The 18,678-nt window shown below is 42.3% G+C and overlaps 1 protein-coding gene across 5 annotated transcripts in view; it reads right to left on the reverse strand.

Annotated features, from left to right (window-relative positions):
* TANC1 (tetratricopeptide repeat, ankyrin repeat and coiled-coil containing 1) overlaps window positions 1–18,678 on the reverse strand; it is a 52,561-nt gene that overhangs the window by 18,163 nt on the left and 15,720 nt on the right. For 2 of the 5 annotated variants that reach the window (XM_074547723.1, XM_074547719.1), the window contains exons 3-9: window positions 10,783–10,986; window positions 6,888–6,989; window positions 5,281–5,402; window positions 4,149–4,341; window positions 2,385–2,642; window positions 1,655–1,774; window positions 335–616 (exon numbers count right to left, since the gene is read on the reverse strand). In XM_074547723.1, coding sequence (XP_074403824.1) covers window positions 335–616; window positions 1,655–1,774; window positions 2,385–2,642; window positions 4,149–4,341; window positions 5,281–5,402; window positions 6,888–6,989; window positions 10,783–10,986 — 1,281 coding nt within the window. Of the gene's footprint in view, window positions 1–334; window positions 617–1,654; window positions 1,775–2,384; window positions 2,643–4,148; window positions 4,342–5,280; window positions 5,403–6,887; window positions 6,990–10,782; window positions 10,987–17,770; window positions 17,873–18,678 lie in introns of those variants that run through there. The other 3 variants (XM_026797982.2, XM_074547721.1, XM_074547720.1) reach the window with 3 other exon arrangements.

The raw sequence follows: 18,678 nt of genomic DNA on the forward strand, positions 1-18,678 counted from the left end.
CTATAGAAAGCATACACAGTGGGTACACAGCAGGAAAAATACTCACTCCTCCCTCTCCAAACCTGTGAGAGACACAGCCTGCTGCAGTCACATCCTCAGAGTTTGGGGTACACACTGCCTGACAAGAAGAAGAGATCCTGCACACTGCCTGTGTTATACCACCTCTCTGATGGGCTGAGCCTACATTATGTCACTTTGAAGGTATTTGCCAGAACACAAAAGTTTAACTCCTTCCTTTGCTCATTGGAAGAAAAAAGAGTTTGCCAAAGACTTGATGAAGCCTGACTACCTGTCAGCACATTAACCCAGACCATTACCCAGAAAAAGAACATACTTTTAGGAGATGAATTTGGGCTGTTGGAGGCTATTTGTCTCATGCGACCTCCATGGCAGCTGAGTGCTACCAGCCGGGAAATGACTGCAGTCTTCCCAAATCCCACATTTCCAGTAATGACTGCTCCCCTGCTCTCTGCTGGGTCAGGATTCTGCAGTTTTTCTTCAATGGTGTGAAACAGCCATTCTCTTCCAACAAACACGGAGTCTGTGGTTATGCTTGGCACCTCAAACAACAGCGGCTTCAGCAAAATGTCCTGAGGCTTATAGGGGATGAAACGAGCTGAAAAGATGTGCCAGGGAGCAAAGTTTACCAGAAGAAACTTGACATGCAATCAAACAGCATGGTTTCAGAAGGTAACATCATTTAGAAGCTTTGTTACTATCAGTCATAATCAGATGAATTCTAGTGCTTTCACCAGGAAAGCAATAAAATAAAATCTGATTGTCTCAGTCCAGGTCATCTCCATAATTTTTGCATAAATTAAATTGTAGAGGAGAAAAGCTACAGTACAATCTATTTTTTTACAACGGAACGCAAGTTAGTAAGTTGTAGAATCCAATAAGTTTTCTTAATAATGCATTAATAATTTTACAAATCGGGAAGCACAATTTTTCAGTTTAGAGTGAACTATGTGCCATCACAGTTAGGTCTTCAAATCTGTAAAGGCATTTACAGAGAAACAGAAAAAGGTACAGAGAATAACATAATTTTTCTGTTTAAAAAAAACCTTATTACCTTAAGTAATAAAAAAAATTACTACCTTGTTCTTCTGTACTTTTCAAGTTATAGGATCAGTAGTTACACCTTTGATTACTTTGATATATACATTTGGGAAACACTTGATGACTTAGGAAAGAATTTGGGTTTGATTGCATAAAATACATTAAAATTTACAGGGATAATAATATTCACCAATAATATGCTCTAAAGATTCATTAGCCAAATGTAGTGTTACACAACTTCTGTTTCAGCATTAATCTATGACTGTGAAAAGCCAAAAATGGAAAAGGCCAGCATAGCATCTACATACGATCCTCAGGATCAGTTTAACTAGGAGTTCACCTAAATTTTTCTGCCTTTAATTGTTATTGGTTGTAACAGATACACACACACATTCCATCTCTAAACCACAGCATGGTGCAGGAAAAAGAGTAAGCAAGCATCTTGCTGGCAGAGATGCAGTGACTTGTCAGGAGCACTCCACACCAGCACCGTAGGTCAGGGCTGCCACAGAGATGGCAGCCCACCCACGCTCCAGACTGCTGAAGGAATGTGTGACTGTGCCAGACATGCAGATGTAAATATCTCTGCCTTTACCTTCCTGCTGCACTCTTCCGCCAGCGGTGTTGTGCCAGGGTAAGCGAATTGAAGTTCGTAAAGGAGTATTTCTTTGTCCATCCAAATAACTCAAATCTTCCAATTTGGTTGAACTTGTTGCTAGAGTATTAAAGAACTGAAGCTTATTATTCTTTCAACACTAATTACAAAGAATGTTATTATTTATTACAGTCCTTCATCTTCTGCATCATCTACAGTCCATCATCCTTCTGCAAGTTACTTACAGAGCAGTTTTTTGAGACAATGGCAACAAACTCATTACAACATTACAACATTTACAAAATGTGTTTCAATCAAGTTGACTAAAGATTTAGTTGGGTTTTTCCCTGTTTAAATGGCCCCAGTTCTCCCATTGAGGGAGTTTTCTTTTTTACTGTAGGAACAACCACATCAGCGAGGTCAGAGGTGTTGGAGCAGTTTCAGGTATTACCTGCTAATACACCACCTGTCACCAGGCAGTGTCCTGGAATAACTGATGGACTTCTGAAGTGTTTCAAAAGCCCTGACCTAATCAATACCTACCAAAAAGCATGCTAAGAGCCTTCTGGACCACAGTTTTAAACAAATGAGGTAATGGTCATCTATTCAGTTCAGAACAAGGCTTTTTTCTTTTTATCCTATAGAGATACTTTCATGCTAACAACAGAAAGATTCAAAATAAATGTCCTATCATCAAGAACACCCTTGGGTTTTGACCTCAGGACTTTACCTGCAACGGAGTTTGGACGAGGCATTATTAAAGAGGCAGAACTCTGAGTGTAAGGAAGGGGACCCTCTCCCGTTGGAACTTCTTTTGGCAGATTCTCAGAAGAGCCAACGGCTTCCTCTTCTGCAACTGGTGAACAATTATCTGTCCTTCGATCACGGCTGATGCCTTGGTGTTTTCCAGCTCTGAGACTCCCATCCTTACTCCATTCTAAGCTGGATCCACTACGATCATCATTTTCTGATGAACTTGTTATAGTGGCTGAAAAAGAGGGAAAAAAACAGAAAAGTCAAGTCAGAAGAATTTGACACACACATAAGAATTTTCATTCTCAAATGGCATTGTGAAACAAACAACAAGAATTCAATGTTGTTCAGAGGTCCATCTACCTAAAATACATAATCTCATCAGGATGACAATGGCCTGGACTCACACCTAGCAAACCAACCTTGACTGAAACCTTCCAGCAAGTAAGCTATTTACTGTTCCTTTCTGAACCACCTACTACATTTCACTGTCAGTAAGAGCAAACAGGAGTAGATGCATGATGAATCAGAACAGCTGAGTATATTAATAAAATTTCAGGTTCCATTAAACATATTGATTTATGGTTTTTAAGGAGTGCTGCATTATAAATTAGAGGCTCAAATAAAGGCTTGAGGGAAAGGGGGCATTTTCTGCTATGGAAATTTCCTGTGCTAGGCAATAAGGAACACAGACCCAGAGAGACCCTCAGGCAAAAGGCAGCTAAGACCACTGAGGTGTTTTTGGATGCTGTGGTACAGAGCAGCAGTTTCTGCTGCTGCAGTGACTCCCTGGATGAGAGACAACACCAACTGCATTATCCAGTGGGATCCAAATGCTCTAGTTTGGTAGCTGAGGGTTATCAGGGTGTACTTGTGTGAGACTGCATTTAATCAAGGCCTCCTGCAATAATGTGAAGACTTTATATATTCCTGAAGACCTACTTGAGTAATGTTTGATAAAACTATGCTAACCTCCTTGCCTAATTAGGAACACCCTGCAGATATATACTTTTTGCATGACTAATACTGAAACCACTCTGTTTAATTTAAAATTTTTTCAACTACTTACATTAAACTCTCACAAAATAACTGAACAACAAATATTTATTGAAGATTAAACCAACACTCAATGCATTTTGAACACTTTAATGCAACAGAGGAAAATACAAAATAGGATGAAAGGGCATCAGGATAAAAAAAAAAAAACATTAAAGAAATCAATACCAGTTCAAACTATAATACCTGTGTGAACTCTGGGTCCTTCCCAGGCCACCAATTTAAAAGTTAAAGCCATATTTGTAGCATGCTGATTACTCAAAAGTCTGCACTTCTTAAAAACAGTTTAATTTAGGCTATTCTCATAAGAAATCACACCAATTATTGTTCCCTCAGCTGGAAATTAAATCAACTTCAAGCCCTGCTGTGCTTCTCCATTATGAAAAGCACTGTTAAGACCTCTGGAATGGAAAAGAAAAAAGGCATAATAAAACAAGAAATGGATGAAAAACAGAGGAAAATGATTATTTCAAAGGAAAAAGTGGAGAAATTAGAACTGCACCAGGAAAACAAAAGGAGAGAAATGCACACATAACAGCAGCTGCTGTAGCCAAGAACAGGATTTCAATCTTTCCAAATGGGATCCATAGACAGTGTAAAACCCAACATGGTGACAGACAGCAGCTGCTCGGACTTGCACAATTAAGAGGAAACTAATTTCTGACGTGCTGATGAGAACGCTCACCGATAATGCCGCTGTCCTTGCTCTCCAGGGTGGAGCTGGGGGTGCTGATGGTGCCGCAGGGGCTGCCCTTGCCGGCCGCTGCCCTGCCAGCACAGCTGTTGAGGGTGGAGCAGGGGCTCTCGGTGCTGGGCGACGTCGTCGTGCTGCTGGTGAGGGTGGAACACGGGCTCACGCCCCGGCTGGCGCCCACACCCTGCCGGGGAACAGCAAGGAACGCTCACTGCACAGCGGGCAGAAAACCAGACACCTCCAGCTGAGGGAGAGTACGAGCAACGCAAAGAGCCCGTTTCTCAAGTAAAAACTTCTAGAAGTGAAAGTTTTGTCTAGACTGGGAATCTTCATCTTTCATATTACTCTTAAAAAGTGACCCCTGAATTAAAAAGGGATTTTCACAGTTCAGTAAAAAAGCTGTAGTGAGGCAGATCTCTTCTCTATTTAACACTTTACTGGATACCCCTCCCCTCCACCTCTTGTATTTATTCTTTGAGTTGAAGAAACCTAGAACTACAGTCTTACTAATTTTTCACTATCAGTGTGAAAACCCAAACCGATGCACAAAGATTTAGGAGGGCTGGGACTAAATGTGGAGAGAGCAAGGGGGAGGAACAGAGGTTGGTAGTTACTGTGAAGTTTTAGTTAGCAGATGAGTTTCATGTGCATAGTAGCTGCCTGCTTCACTCCAATCCCTCTACCCCAAATGACAGAGAAGGACTGTCTGATTGAAGTGAACTTCTCAGGAAGAAATAAACACACTCCTCTCCCCAAGCAAGCTCCCATTTTAACAAAATGCTGGCCTTCTCCATTCCTGGAAATCACTGCAAAGAGAAGGCAAAAATTTTCGCCTAAATACTAAAAGCAGAGCAAATTTTAGAAGCTATTCACATTCACAGTAGACTAGATTTAACATCCAGAAGTGATGAGAAATCTATTCAGTTTGTGTGTTTTGAAAATGTGAATTGGTCTTGAAAACAAACACTTGTTAAAATTGAAATCAAATTCTATTACTGTATTACTATTTAAATGGTTGGTATTTGGGTAGATACCAAATAACTGCAACTAGCAGATAGACAAAACAAGATAAGTCCTCTCTGAAACAGGATGAACATTAAAAGATTATACTCCATTATCCTACCATAACTTCACTTTTCTCTTCCATGTGAGCAGAAGTTGGGATCCCTTCTCCCAGTAAAAACCCCAGTCTTGTCATCAATTCTTGTGCTGCAGGAGAACAGCTTGAGTCTTTGTCAGGCTTTGCTTTGGATTGGGAGGAAAAAAGTTCAAGGTTAGAGTCTTATTTGGGAACTACTAAAAGAGGTAGAAAAAGTACAACCAAATTGTCCTCCAGACATTTAATTCCTGGAGGGTCTTGGATCCTCTGCATAACTGCACAAATCTAGGGGAGGAAAAACCCACCTGCTAGTCAAACCAGAAATGTTTAAGTGCAATCAGTTCATCACCGGACTCATGACCAACATAACACAACAATTCTCCTAAGAGCAGTATTAACTCAATGCTATCAAAGTTTTGCAGCAAGCTGAAATACTATTTCTGTCATATAAAAATGTGAAGAGTAGAGGTTAATAACATAGATGTTTTGTAATCTCACAATTAACACCAGAACTAGTACCAAACATTTTTGTTTTGCTTGCTATGCAAAAGATGTGACATCAGTTCTAAAGGTCCCAGCTCTTCTGGTGCCAAGATATTTAGTTTTATCAGTACCATGCTTTGAAATGTCTTCCAGCATCCAACAGATATAACAAGACAAAACTCAAAATGAGGCAACCTGCAACAAAAGCAGCCAAGCACAGCTCTGCCCAGGTACACACTCTTGCAGATGGCATCTCACAAACAAGCATTTCTAGCCCTTTTCCTTCTATTATGCCAGCAATCTGGCATCACCCACCAACCTGTGACCATCTGCTCTGACAGGAACATTTACAGGGCATTTAATTCTTTCATCCATTACTAAAAAATTATATACAAAGGCCTGTCCTATGCCAGCACTAGAAGATGGCTGTGAAGATAAAGGCACAAGAGCAACCAGGCTAACTATACTATATCAAGTAGATGGTGAAAACAATTTCAAGTATTTCTACTTCTGCTACTAAGCACCTTTATTTTAGAAAGAAAACACTGATTTTTTTAAATGGTAGTTTCCTTTAAAATTGAAACAAGAAGAAGAAAAGAAAATTTTCACCTGGACCATCATCAGTTATATCCACTGACCTTAATGAGGTTAGTTAAACTTAAAAATTAATCTAAAAAGACATGAAATATACTGACTTACGTAATGACATTTGCTGTAAAAGCCACACTCTGTCATGTACTAGTCAGTTTAACCAACACGAAACTTTCCAAGAACACCAATTAACTTTAGGGAGATGGCTTCTCCCAGCTTTGCCAACACAGGAGTTAACTGTTACAGCCTTAATCAGCAAACTTTTACAAAATTTCTAAAATGAAGTGCAGAGAGGAATGCAAAGCTACACATTTGAGTCAATTTATAATAAAAAACAAGTTCAGAAAAATGCCAGAAGATACAATGACACTGGGACATCACTTTGCCTGCAGCACATGAGCAGCCCCAGGAACTGAGACAGCTCTAAAGTCAGTGTGGGTGTAACGTCAAGCAGCCCCCCCTGCCAAAGCCTGTTCCCAGCACAGAACGAGGATCCCAGCCCACAGCAGCACGGCCGGGCAGACAGACACCCAGCAGGCAGACAGACGGACGCTCACCACTGGCGCTGGGCTCTCCCGGCTCCGGCCGCCTCTGCAGGGCCAGGGCTGCCTCCCCCGGCACCCTGGGGCTCTCCACATACTTGGGCTTCCTGACCGGACCTGCAACGGGAACGAACACAGCATACCCACCTGTTTCCACACGGACCACAGAGCTCCTGTGTCCTGTATCTACCCTCTACAAGGTAAAAAAAGCAGAGAAATTACTTCTTACACACACAGCTGTTATCACAAAGATCAGCGAGCTGCTGCACTTCCACTCTGGTGAGAAACACATGCTCCAGGCCTTTCAGAACACGAAGGCTGCTAGAAAACAAACCCATTGTATGTGGTGTGTGAGCTGCATACTGCCTGTAACCCCAGTAGTTGGTCTCCCTACTCTTCTCAGTACTGATGTGTAACTCAGGACCTCACCTTGGCTCTCAACCATGCCTCCTCCTGCTGCACACTTCCCACACCACCAGAGCAAAGCCCCTTCAGGGAGCACTGCAGGTCTGACGCCAGCTGTCCCACGCTGGCCTTCATAAAGAGACTTGCCCCCTCCCTCAGTTCAGGTCTTCAAAAAGCATCCTTCTCCCTGGTTCAGAGTTCAAGGGCACACCAAAGCTCTCTCATACTTTGTTTATTAAAATCCCACCCTATATTTAGGCTGTGGCACTTCAGTCACATTAAGCACCCCATCTTTCCTTTTGGCAGCAGCCTCAGATGCTACATTAAGTCTCTGAAAATTACATCGATTTCTTGCTGTTTTTCCTGAGCACTTTAAGACTCACGACTGTTTTTGAAGAAAAGCTGCATCTCTCCTCTGTGGCCTCAGGCTCCTAGGGTCACACTGCCACAGAGCTGTGAAGGCCTGGCCACCCCATCACAGGGTAACACACATCATTTGCCCAGAACGATCTGGCTGGATCCACCTGTTCTTTCAGATTTCCGCTAGAAGTGCAATATGGGAACATGGTGACTACCTAATTTCTTAGCGAAGAAATCCTGGTGAGGAAGTGTCAGTCCTATATGAACACATATTTATATCTCTAGTAGAGATTCTTGAGTCGATTTCACTTTTTACACGATCAGCTCGGCACCAACACCAGAGGGGGCTCTTCCAACGCTACTTGTCTAACAAAAATAAAGGCCATTGGCCCTGGTGAAAGCAGCTGAAAATGCATTCCTTTGAAACAAAATCCCATTCTTTAGGGGAGACAATAGTCTACACCTGTCATTTGTAAGCAAAAGTATAATCAAACATATCAAAGTTGGACAACAAAAAGCACTCATTCTAAAAGAACCAAAAAAACCGTGTAGCAGTTGTGGAATTAGATCAACACAGGAAGATCTTCAAGATGTATTTTTAACACTCATGCTTTAAGCTGTGAAGGAAACCCTTTACTGAATTTTGTTCCTCACAAACTGCTGTGGAAGTGACTTAACAGTAATTGCAAATCCAATATACAACACTGCAACAAGTAGGAGAATTCATGGTAAATTTATTTTCATGCACTAATCTAGAAGAGGACGCATGAATTAACCCTTGGATGAAAAGGACTCATTTAAATGTGAAGTGTGTCTGCAGAACAGCAGCTCTTTTACAGAAGTGTAGGGTGGCTGAATCAGGTCTGACAGAATGTGCATCTGGGACAGTGCTTTATCAGCAGCAAATTTGCAGAGGAGTATCACACTCCCTGCTGTGCTCTCGTGACTGCTGCTGAGTGCCTTATCGTGTCCTGAGGCAAAAGTGGCCTTTAGGAGTTTAGATGGATTTTTCTTCCAGGAACTAACTCCAGCCTTTCTCTCACACTCTGTAACATCAGCAGGTGAACACAACACTGCCAGACACAGTGACTGCATGGTCTCCATTTTACAGCTGCCTTTCTCCTAGGCACACAAACATCACTCCAGTCTATGACCATAACTTCTCTTCAGGGCCATCCCACACCAACAGTCATTCCTGAAGCCTGTTCTAGCTCTGTCCTAAATCTAGTGCACATTTTTAAAGCTGGTCTCCTCCCAAGGGGAACAAACTACAGATTTATACAATTCCATACCACATCTATTATTTTGTGAATAATTCTTAACGCTTTTTTGACTGCAGAAGAGCTGATGTCTCAGAAGATCACTGTAACTTGTGCAGCTCCATCGTTTCCCTCTTGTCAGGACAAAGTGGATCTGTAGCTGTGCTGACCCCAGAGACTGCCTGATGCAGGACCCTGGAGCTGGGACAGCTTAGTGCTTGCAGGAGGAGCAGTCCCCAGGGCTCCCATGGGCAGGGCACACAACTGCAGCCTGAGATTAAACCAGTTCTCTGACCTAGTCTAGTCTCACGAATCAGTATGAGGATTAATTTGCTTATTAATTAGAAGTTTTAATTGAAGTTTAACTTCAAAACTTACTGAAGTTCTGTTGTACATTTATGCAAGACTCTCCTAGGACTCACCTCCAGCATTCACTGATGGAAATTCACTGATTTCCAAGGAAACCTTTCTCTGTTAAAGCATTATCGTATCATTAATGTAAGGAAAGCAGCAAACATTTTTTTCAAGTGCAACAGCATCATCTTTCATTCATATCTTAAACTCCACAATCCATTTTATTGGAACATCCCTTATAAATCAGTATTTTCATTCTTTTAGTTGAGCCTCCTAAATCAGACTACAATCAACTATTACTCCTCTAAGAGAACAGAAACTGGTTTAGCTGCACACCTGTTAAGATAACCAATCCAAACAATGCTCATTCTAGCTTTGTAGTAGAAGAAGCTCAACTGGAAGGACTGAAATTAGAATTTTGTTCTACCACTGCTACAACCCAACTTCAGAACACTACTTCAGCCTCCTGTGCAGTCCTTTCTTCTTTCACTCACCATATCTGGAAAGATCTGTAACTTGCTGCCATGCTAAGAGACCTCTGAAATCAGGACAGTAGTACAGTCCTGTTACTACCCCTGCCCCAGATACTAGACAGCTAATTTATATTGAATCATCTTCCATTAGCTAGAGTTTGGTGAAAGTCAAAGGAATAGTACAATGTTTCTGTCAGCCTCCTATCACCTGGTTAGGTCTTTGTTCAAAATAATGATGCATAAATGCCAATGCATTCCCAGCAGTGTAGAATCACAGGAAGTCTTTTCCCTTGGCTGTAGGTCACAGTGGAATGACTCTGCATTCATCATGAATATGGCTTTTCAGTCACAACTCATCAACTGTTCAGCATTTTCTGTGCTGACAAAGCCCAGCTTTTGACACTCTGTTCCCAGACCTTATAAACTCAAACCTGTTGAGTGTCTCCACAGGCAACAGGAACATGGAGAGTTTCACTTGTCTCTCCCACACTGACCCGAGTGAACCTGAGTGATGATGGTGTGCTGGAATGATTTCTATGCACAGAATGCTGATAAAAGGAGCCCCATGGAGCCCCATATTTAGTCTGGCTCCCATACCAGTGGGTAGGCACCACTGAGGATAAAACTGCTGAAAATGAACAACTTCCTTGCCACTTCCACAGCAATTTATCTAATAATACATTTGTGTATGGAGATACAAGTAAAATAATTGAACTGTAACAGCCACAAACAATACTCACTCTTACACAGTCACTAACACATGCACAAAGCTTTTTTGCAGCAGTCCTCTACCTGATTAACTAACCATAAATAACCAGGTTTAATCATATTCAGACACTTCAGTATAAGTATCTGCAACACCACATAGATTAATTTTTTGCCACATGAAATAATATATTCTATTTAATAACCAATTGCTTTTTTAACCTGGAAACGTGCACTACTTTTATTCTTGTTGCAAAAGTTTAACATGATTTTACTAAGTGATTTTATGCGGAATTTATCAATAACTGAGTTAACACGTTATGAAGATTTTAGTTGCTCATTGTTTCATCTTACCTGGAGACTTCTTGCTTGCTCTTGCCTGCATCAGATAGGACTGCCGTGGCAGCAGAGGCGAGGACGGCAGCGACATTGAGACTCCTTTGGCCAAGTTTGTTCTGTAAGTGTCCTGGGAGCCTGGCTGCTCGCCACTGGGGAAATCTGCATTGTGGCCAGATGTTGCTGTAACCTGCGAGGCATTCTCTGGGCAGCAGTCACCTGCTAAAAATAAAATTTTGTCATCTATTTGGTGATGTGCCAAAATAAACAGCCTAGAGTTGCACTGAAATATAAGTATTTAACACAAGAAAACACTTGCCAGCAACAACTGAGCATGACTCGCACTACTGTGCCACCTCCACTGCAAAATCCAGATAACCACTGGGAAAATGTAAATACACAAGTAAGCAACATTCCAATTGAAAGTAAAAAAGAGAAAAAAGGGGAAGAAAAACCTCACTTTCAACAGTCAGCACTTTTCAGACTCCATCCTTAGGGTCAATATCAAGTTCCCTATGAACATAAAAGTATTTTTCAAACTGAAAAGGTGTTTTAGCATCACTGCATTAGCATGAAAGCCAGGACCACCTGAAATACTGTTTACTTAACTAGTTAAAGGAGGGTTGGGTTTCCCCTTACATGTAATGAAAAGGTGGATTACTAATACGTACACTCAGAGATAGGCAGTCTAAGATTTGCTTTCCCACTTTCAGGGCTAGTAAATAGGTTAAAGATTTCCCTTCTCTGTTCTTTTGAAAATTAAACTTCTACAACAGCCAATTTAAACACAGATTTAACATTAGTGATATTATTTGTTTCAATACAGAATATGCGAGTTTGCTTCAAAAGGTGTTGAAAAACACAGTAGAATGGTAATACAGCTAAATGCAACTAGAAAATACTGGAATTCCTGTTAATAGCTTTTTACTAGCAACATATCCAGGCTGCAGTTTGGAATTGGTAAGTATTCCAGGTGGACTGCTGAGGGGTGGGGGTGCAAAAGGGTTGACACATCCACCTGCAATTCCTTCATTTCTATTTTCCCCTTTATGATGGCATAATCTGTGTAATTCATTGCCTTCTTAGAAGACTTTCAAATTTTGAATTAACTTACTTGTCTCTATTGTATATGAAACATTACAACATGGAAGACAGCTGGATGGAGCTAAATAGCTCTAATCAGTAAGTTAGGAGTATTTGATCATGACAGTAAAAGGAAAGACATTTTACAATCAATACATAGAGACGCTACTGTATCTTAGGAATTTTTGTTCCAGCAGTACTCTGGTTTTTCTTTTTCCTGATGCTGTGGAGAGCAGGCTTCCATGATTAAGATTCTGAGAGCAGTATCACTTAAAAGACAAAAATGTAAAAATGTGTACCACAGAAGTTCTCGTTTCATTCACTTCATTACCTAATTTTACAATAAGCCTTTGCACATTACCACTCACATCGCCATGGTGTTCACACAGAGCAGCTCTTTGGAGCAAAACCCACACCTTGAGAAAACCCAAGGCTTCAGCCTAAGGGTGTTGTACCCTCAGTGATGGTCAGCGTATTTGAACAGTGCTGCATTCTACTGAAGCAGAAAAACCCCGGCGTTAAGTGTAAAATGGTTATGATACAATGGAATAGCAGACACCTATTATACAAATAGCATTCCAAGAAAGGAGGAACAGCATCCTGCTCCTCCAAGCCTTTTCTAAAAAGCTGTTAGTAATAGACCAAGTCCACACCCGCGAGCTCAGAAACCATGCACACCAGGAATAGCAGGGAACCAGCAGAGCACGTACACCACAGCCCCTGGAATGCTGCCCCAACCACGGGCACAGACCAGCTCTTCCCCAGAACTCCCTGACAGCCCAAGAGCAGCTCCAGTAGAAGCCCGGCACAGCACATGTCCCTCGCTGAACAGGCCGAGGCTCCCTTCGCTCAGCAGGGACAGGAATAGGGGCGCTCCGAGGCTCCCTTCACTCATCGGGGACAGGGACACGGACAGGGCCGCTCCGAGGCTCCCTTCGCTCAGCAGAGCACAGGGACACGGACAGGGCCGCTCCGAGGCTCCCTTCGCTCAGCAGAGCACAGGGACACGGACAGGGCCGCTCCGAGGCTCCCTTCGCTCAGCAGGGACAGGAACAGGGCCGCTCCGAGTCTCCCTCCACTCATCGGGGACAGGGACACGGACAGGGCCTCTCCGAGGCTCCCTTCGCTCAGCAGGGACAGGAATAGGGGCGCTCCGAGGCTCCCTTCACTCATCGGGGACAGGGACACGGACAGGGCGGCTCCGAGGCTCCCTTCGCTCTGCAGGGCACAGGGACACGGACAGGGCCGCTCCGAGGCTCCCTCCGCTCATCGGGGACAGGGACACGGACAGGGCCGGCTCTGAGGCTCCCTTCGCTCAGCAGGGCACAGGGACAGGGCCGCTCCGAGGCTCCCTTCACTCATCGGGGACAGGGACACGGACAGGGCCGGCTCTGAGGCTCCCTTCGCTCAGCAGGGACAGGAATAGGGGCGCTCCGAGGCTCCCTTCGCTCAGCAGCGACAGGGACACGGACAGGGCCGCTCCGAGGCTCCCTTCGCTCAGCAGGGACAGGAATAGGGGCGCTCTGAGGCTCCCTTCGCTCATCGGGGACAGGGACATGGACGGGGCCGCTCCGAGGCTCCCTTCGCTCAGCGGGGCACAGGGACAGAGCCGCTCCGAGGCTCCCTTCGCTCAGCAGGGCACAGGGACACGGACAGGGCCGCTCCGAAGCTCCCTCCGCTCAGCGGGGACAAGGAGAGGGCGCTCCGAGGCTCCCTCCGCTCAGCGGGGACAGGGACAGGGCCGCTCCGTGCCCGGGGCAGGCTGCCAGGGCTCCCTGCGGACACTGCGGTGTCCCTGCCCCAGCGAGCCCTGGCAGCTCTGAGGGAGGCACAGAGGCGCGGCCCGGCACGGCAGCATCCACACCCGCACCAGGAACCTCCTCTGTGGCTGCCTCCACTTCAATTACATGCGAGATAACGAGGGGTGCCAAGCTTTTTACACGCTTACATCATCCTTTCCTAAGTCTCTAAAATAATTCCATTTAATCCTGCACTTTCTGTTTTGTGTAAACTGGACTGATGTCCAATCTCCACATTTCATCCAAATAACAGGAAGATTCCCGTAACATATCTGGCTCTACACATGACAAGACAAACCCAGGATTACCAAACTTGTGGGATTCACCCAGTAATAGATTATGCTCCCCACACAGCAATTTAACATTAGGGAAACAATACTAGAAAAATGCATGAGAAATACCTGTCAAAATACGATCTGTTAAAATGCCCAGATACTAGTAGATGCCACACAAACACAAAACCCCAAAATTACCCCAGAAAAATACTTTAAAATTAGATGACATTGCCAGGCATCTACCAGAGTATAAAGCAGGTTGCATAAGTTCTGGAGTGGAAGTTTGTAAAACAAACACATAAGGGAACGTCTTGTGAAACCCCACGTCCATTTTTTAAAAAACTCTGAGTTGTACATTTTCCACTGCCAAGCAGCCTCTGGACAAAAACCTTGCACAAGCATCAATCAACACTGGAGTTCTTACTCAGTGGTCAATGCAACCACAGAAACAAAAAGTTTGAAAAACCACACACAAAAATCTTGGAGAATGGAAATCAAATCCCAGTTTAGCTGCACCTAAGGATGCAACTGATTGGCATAATCTGATTACAAACTACTTTTTTTTCTCTTAGATACAAAGAGATACAAGGATGGCTGACTACAGTAATAATTTTATAGAGCTTAATATTCTAAAAGAGAATTTGAATTTTAAATTCAAACTAATCCTATTTGATAGGGAGGATAACTAAAACGGAAACCTTCACACCTGTCTGTATCAGTATTAAACATTATAAAATGCATCTAATTCTTCATTCAAGATAAGGTGCTTAGAAACCAGAAGAATGCCACCTACATTACCAAAATATGTGTAAACTGAGTTTGATGCAAATGTGGACTTCAGATCGCTTTTTAACATGAAGGAATAGGACCACTGCCTTTACAGCAGTGAGAGCTTAAACAATGAACACGCAGCCTCTTTGATCCTGGATATTGAGAGCAGCCACAGAGAAAACTATGTTCCATGGCTTCCCTCAACAAGCCCTTCTGGGAAAGCCTGTTTTGTCTCTCTCCCTTAACCTTTCTGCTAAAGTGAAACACGACTCTCAACCCACTTAAGAAAAAAATCTGATATAAAATCATGCTACAATGGAAGAAATCCTCAATTCTGTAGTTCTGTTTAGATGTGTTAAAAGGAAAAAAAATGTGCAGGATGCTGCTGCTGACCAAGGCTCCCTGAGAAGCCCACGAAGTGAAGGACACCACCACATCCAACACCGATGTGACTACACACTGGCACTGACAGCCTTAACAAAGTCCACTCTGCTCCACAGGATGTGTTTCACCCTAACAAATATTTAAGAAAGGATGAGGCCTTACAGACAAGTTCAGAAGGAAACTACAAGTGGGAAAAAGAAAACAGTTGTAGGAACAAGGAAAGCCATCCAAACTGGAAAGTCCCTTCCAGAACAAGGCATCTCTATGTCTAAGCAGTAAGAAACTGTGTGAGGATTTTGAAATCCAGTGGGTTTGATAGTCTCTCAACAGAACTGACAGGCAAGTGTACACACAACTCTGTAACCTGGCTCAGTGACCAAGTATGAAGTGCTTCATTTTTATTGTAAAACACTAAGCACTGCCCTTGAAGGGCTGTGCCTTTGAAAGCTGAAATGCTTACACGCACGTGTGTGCCTGTACACAGAGCCAGCCCAGCACTGCCCTTGAAGGGCTGTGTCTTTGAAAGCTGAAATGCTTACACGCACGTGTGTGCCTGTACACAGAGCCAGCCCAGGCTCAGGAGGGCAATCCAGGCGGCCCGGGGAGCCCGTGTCCCAGTCTGTCCTGCAAACACCGACCAGGAGCTGCAGAACCACTCCATCAAGGGGAGCCATCCACAGCCAGCCCTCCGGGACACGACACAGGCTGCTGGCATGCAAACGCACGCATGAGGGGAGAGCAGCATTTCATTCTTTTGCTCTCGAGACTCTGGGAAGACCAGAAAAAGAGAGAAACTAGCATGGAATGGGAAGAAAACGCATAACAGCCTGAGTAAAGGAAGCAGTGAAGTGCAATGAGTGAGAAACAATCCAGCAAAATTAGAACAAATGGTTTAAATGGCCAACCTTTGCCAACTCTGCTTGTACTTGACATTATTTGCTCACTTTCTGGCATTTATTTCTGCACCCTGGATTATTTTATCAGTACACAAAATATTAACATTCTCCTGTAACTCTTAAAAAAAAAAAGAAAGAAAACAGGGAAAAATAAAGGTTATTCAGGTCACTGAAGTAATTTGCATATGTGTTTCAAGGGCAGAATTTTTTTTGAGGAGTGGTGTTTATATGTACATGGGATACATCACTGGAATTAGCTTCTGAAAAGACACATTAAATACTGAGTGCTCAGCAAAAAGGCTTAAGTTCTTAAATAACTGACAAGAGCAGCTGAAAGTGGGCAAAGCAACACAAGATAATCAAAACCAGCTCCATATTTTAAGCATGAAACAATGCTTCCTCTGTTGCAAGGTATTTTTAGAGTAATAACAAAAAGTCAAACTGAAACTTAAAAGTATTCCATTCCAAGTTCAATGTTCCAGACAGTGAATGTGTACTTTATGCAGCACAAATGTCCTTTGCTCTTAAAATTCAAAGCCTAATATCACAGAGCATTTGGACAGAAAAAGCCAACTGAATTTACATATTTAGATTTCAAAAGGCAAACTTATTTTATTTAATGGCCTTTCAGTTTTCCAGAATGGTACCTTGATGCTGTCAGCTGGGTTCAGAGTGTATTAGGCCAAAAGGCTGAGTCAGATGCAATGCAAGACAGGGGTGTTAAAAGCTGCATTTAGCTGACCACAGCCAGCTGAGAATCAAACCTTTACTGCTACAGGCAAGTAATTCTTAAAACACTCAGTTTTAAAATAAAGATTAAATAGTGGGTCTGGGTCTTAAGAAAAAAATAGGCTTTTCTGCACAGCAGCTTCACTTTTCAGAGTAGCAATTTAGTTGCCACTAGCAATAAAAACAATAAATAAAGAACCAACCAAACAAAAAACCCCAAAAACCAAAAAACTCCAAAACCCAGTAACAGTGAATTTCAGTACACTTCTGTTTATCATTCCAAGTGCTGCAGCACGTCAGGCTTGTAACAGGGGCCTTGGCTGAAAGGAAAAGGAGAAAGTAAAACAGGGGTGGTGGAACCTCATACAAACGATCATAGCTCATGTCTTCCAAAGACATTTTACTTATGAAAAAGAATACAAAGTATAATCTCAATTTCTTAATTGTATCTGATTATGTGAATAAAAGAGAGGAAATTCTGAAGTCTCATATTTCATCCAACCTGTTCAGTATACAATATTCCTAAAGGGCAAGGCAGACAAACAAAAGTAACTAACGATATGCCAGTCTGCAATGAAACATAATGCAGAAATAAAGCCTCCATTCCATACAAGCATTCAGAAGTCTGTATACCCATACTTAAGCCAAAGATACTTACACAAAGATACCAGAATATAAGAAGGAAACTACTGCAAATGAAAACTAAGTCTCAAAGAGTATGGAAAAAATTTAGGTATGATCTATCAGATCTGAATCAAACAAGACACAGGAAAGATTTATTAATACGGACCCTTTTCGCAGACCAAATAATAATAAAAAAATCTAAATATTCAGGCAATTACTAAAAGTCTGATATATACAAATCCATAAGTACTTCAATAACTTTTATTTCAGAAACCAAAACCATCCATCTTGTTTCTCCAGATTCTCTGCCTTTAAAGCTCTGTGTTGCTGCATTCTAAACATCATCTTTTTGTTGACATAATAATCTGTCTCTTGTTATTTGACCACTACTACTAATATCTAACAAGCCCTGAAGCTGGAAAACCTCAAAATCCCAACTACTTACCACACTGAATTTCTACTGACATCAATGAAGTTTCCAGGCATACCATGCACTACATTTGATGTTCAACTTCTGATGGGATTTAGTGCAGAAGAACACTGCAAACTAAGCACAATACTGCCATTATTCATGTTCCTTCAGGCCTGATATTGGGTCAACAGAACGACAATGGTCACGCTACTACAAAACCATCGGAAATAACTGAGTATGTTCTGTAGAAACTTAATATACAGGATTTTATTTTCTTTTTAAATTAAAATATATTACATGCATTTTATACTGAATGAGCTTTTGCTTAGTTAGTAAAAAAAACCAAACAGATTCTCAAATGCAAGCGAGTTGCTGACTTTGGGACAGTTAAAGAAAACAAATATAATTATATACTGGAAAGCAGCTGGCAGTACAGAAACCCAACAGGAAATACTAATAAAAATTTATCTCTGAAGCATTTTTAAGCATTTAAGAATGAGTAGCTCTGTAGAATTTCTAAACCAATCATAATTAAGAAGTACTTTTTGTTTATATTCTGAAGCTTATTATGCATATTCTTTATACTATCACCTCTTTAGGCACAGACAGGACTTACAGGTAACCTAGCAGAACTTGAACAACACTCTTCTGGCTCTGATTGCTTGAACTGTATCACTAACACACAAAATTTCTATGCTACATTAGAATAAAAACAGCCAGCTGCTTTCAGCTGAGCCCAGAGGCAGAAGATCTCCTCGTGGTTACAGAGGTCAAGTTAAAAACCTCAAGGAAATAAACTGGTCAACAAGTAAACCTCAGCTATGAGAACACAGCAGGAGAGAGAGCAGAAACACACAGTTCTATGGTAGGTAGAAAGAAACGCAGGGCAGAAACAGACAAAGAGCTGGGATTACCTTAAATGCAGCAAATAAAGTCGATTA

The sequence above is a fragment of the Zonotrichia albicollis genome, chromosome 10, assembly GCF_047830755.1.
Source record: "Zonotrichia albicollis isolate bZonAlb1 chromosome 10, bZonAlb1.hap1, whole genome shotgun sequence".
NCBI lineage: Eukaryota > Metazoa > Chordata > Aves > Passeriformes > Passerellidae > Zonotrichia > Zonotrichia albicollis.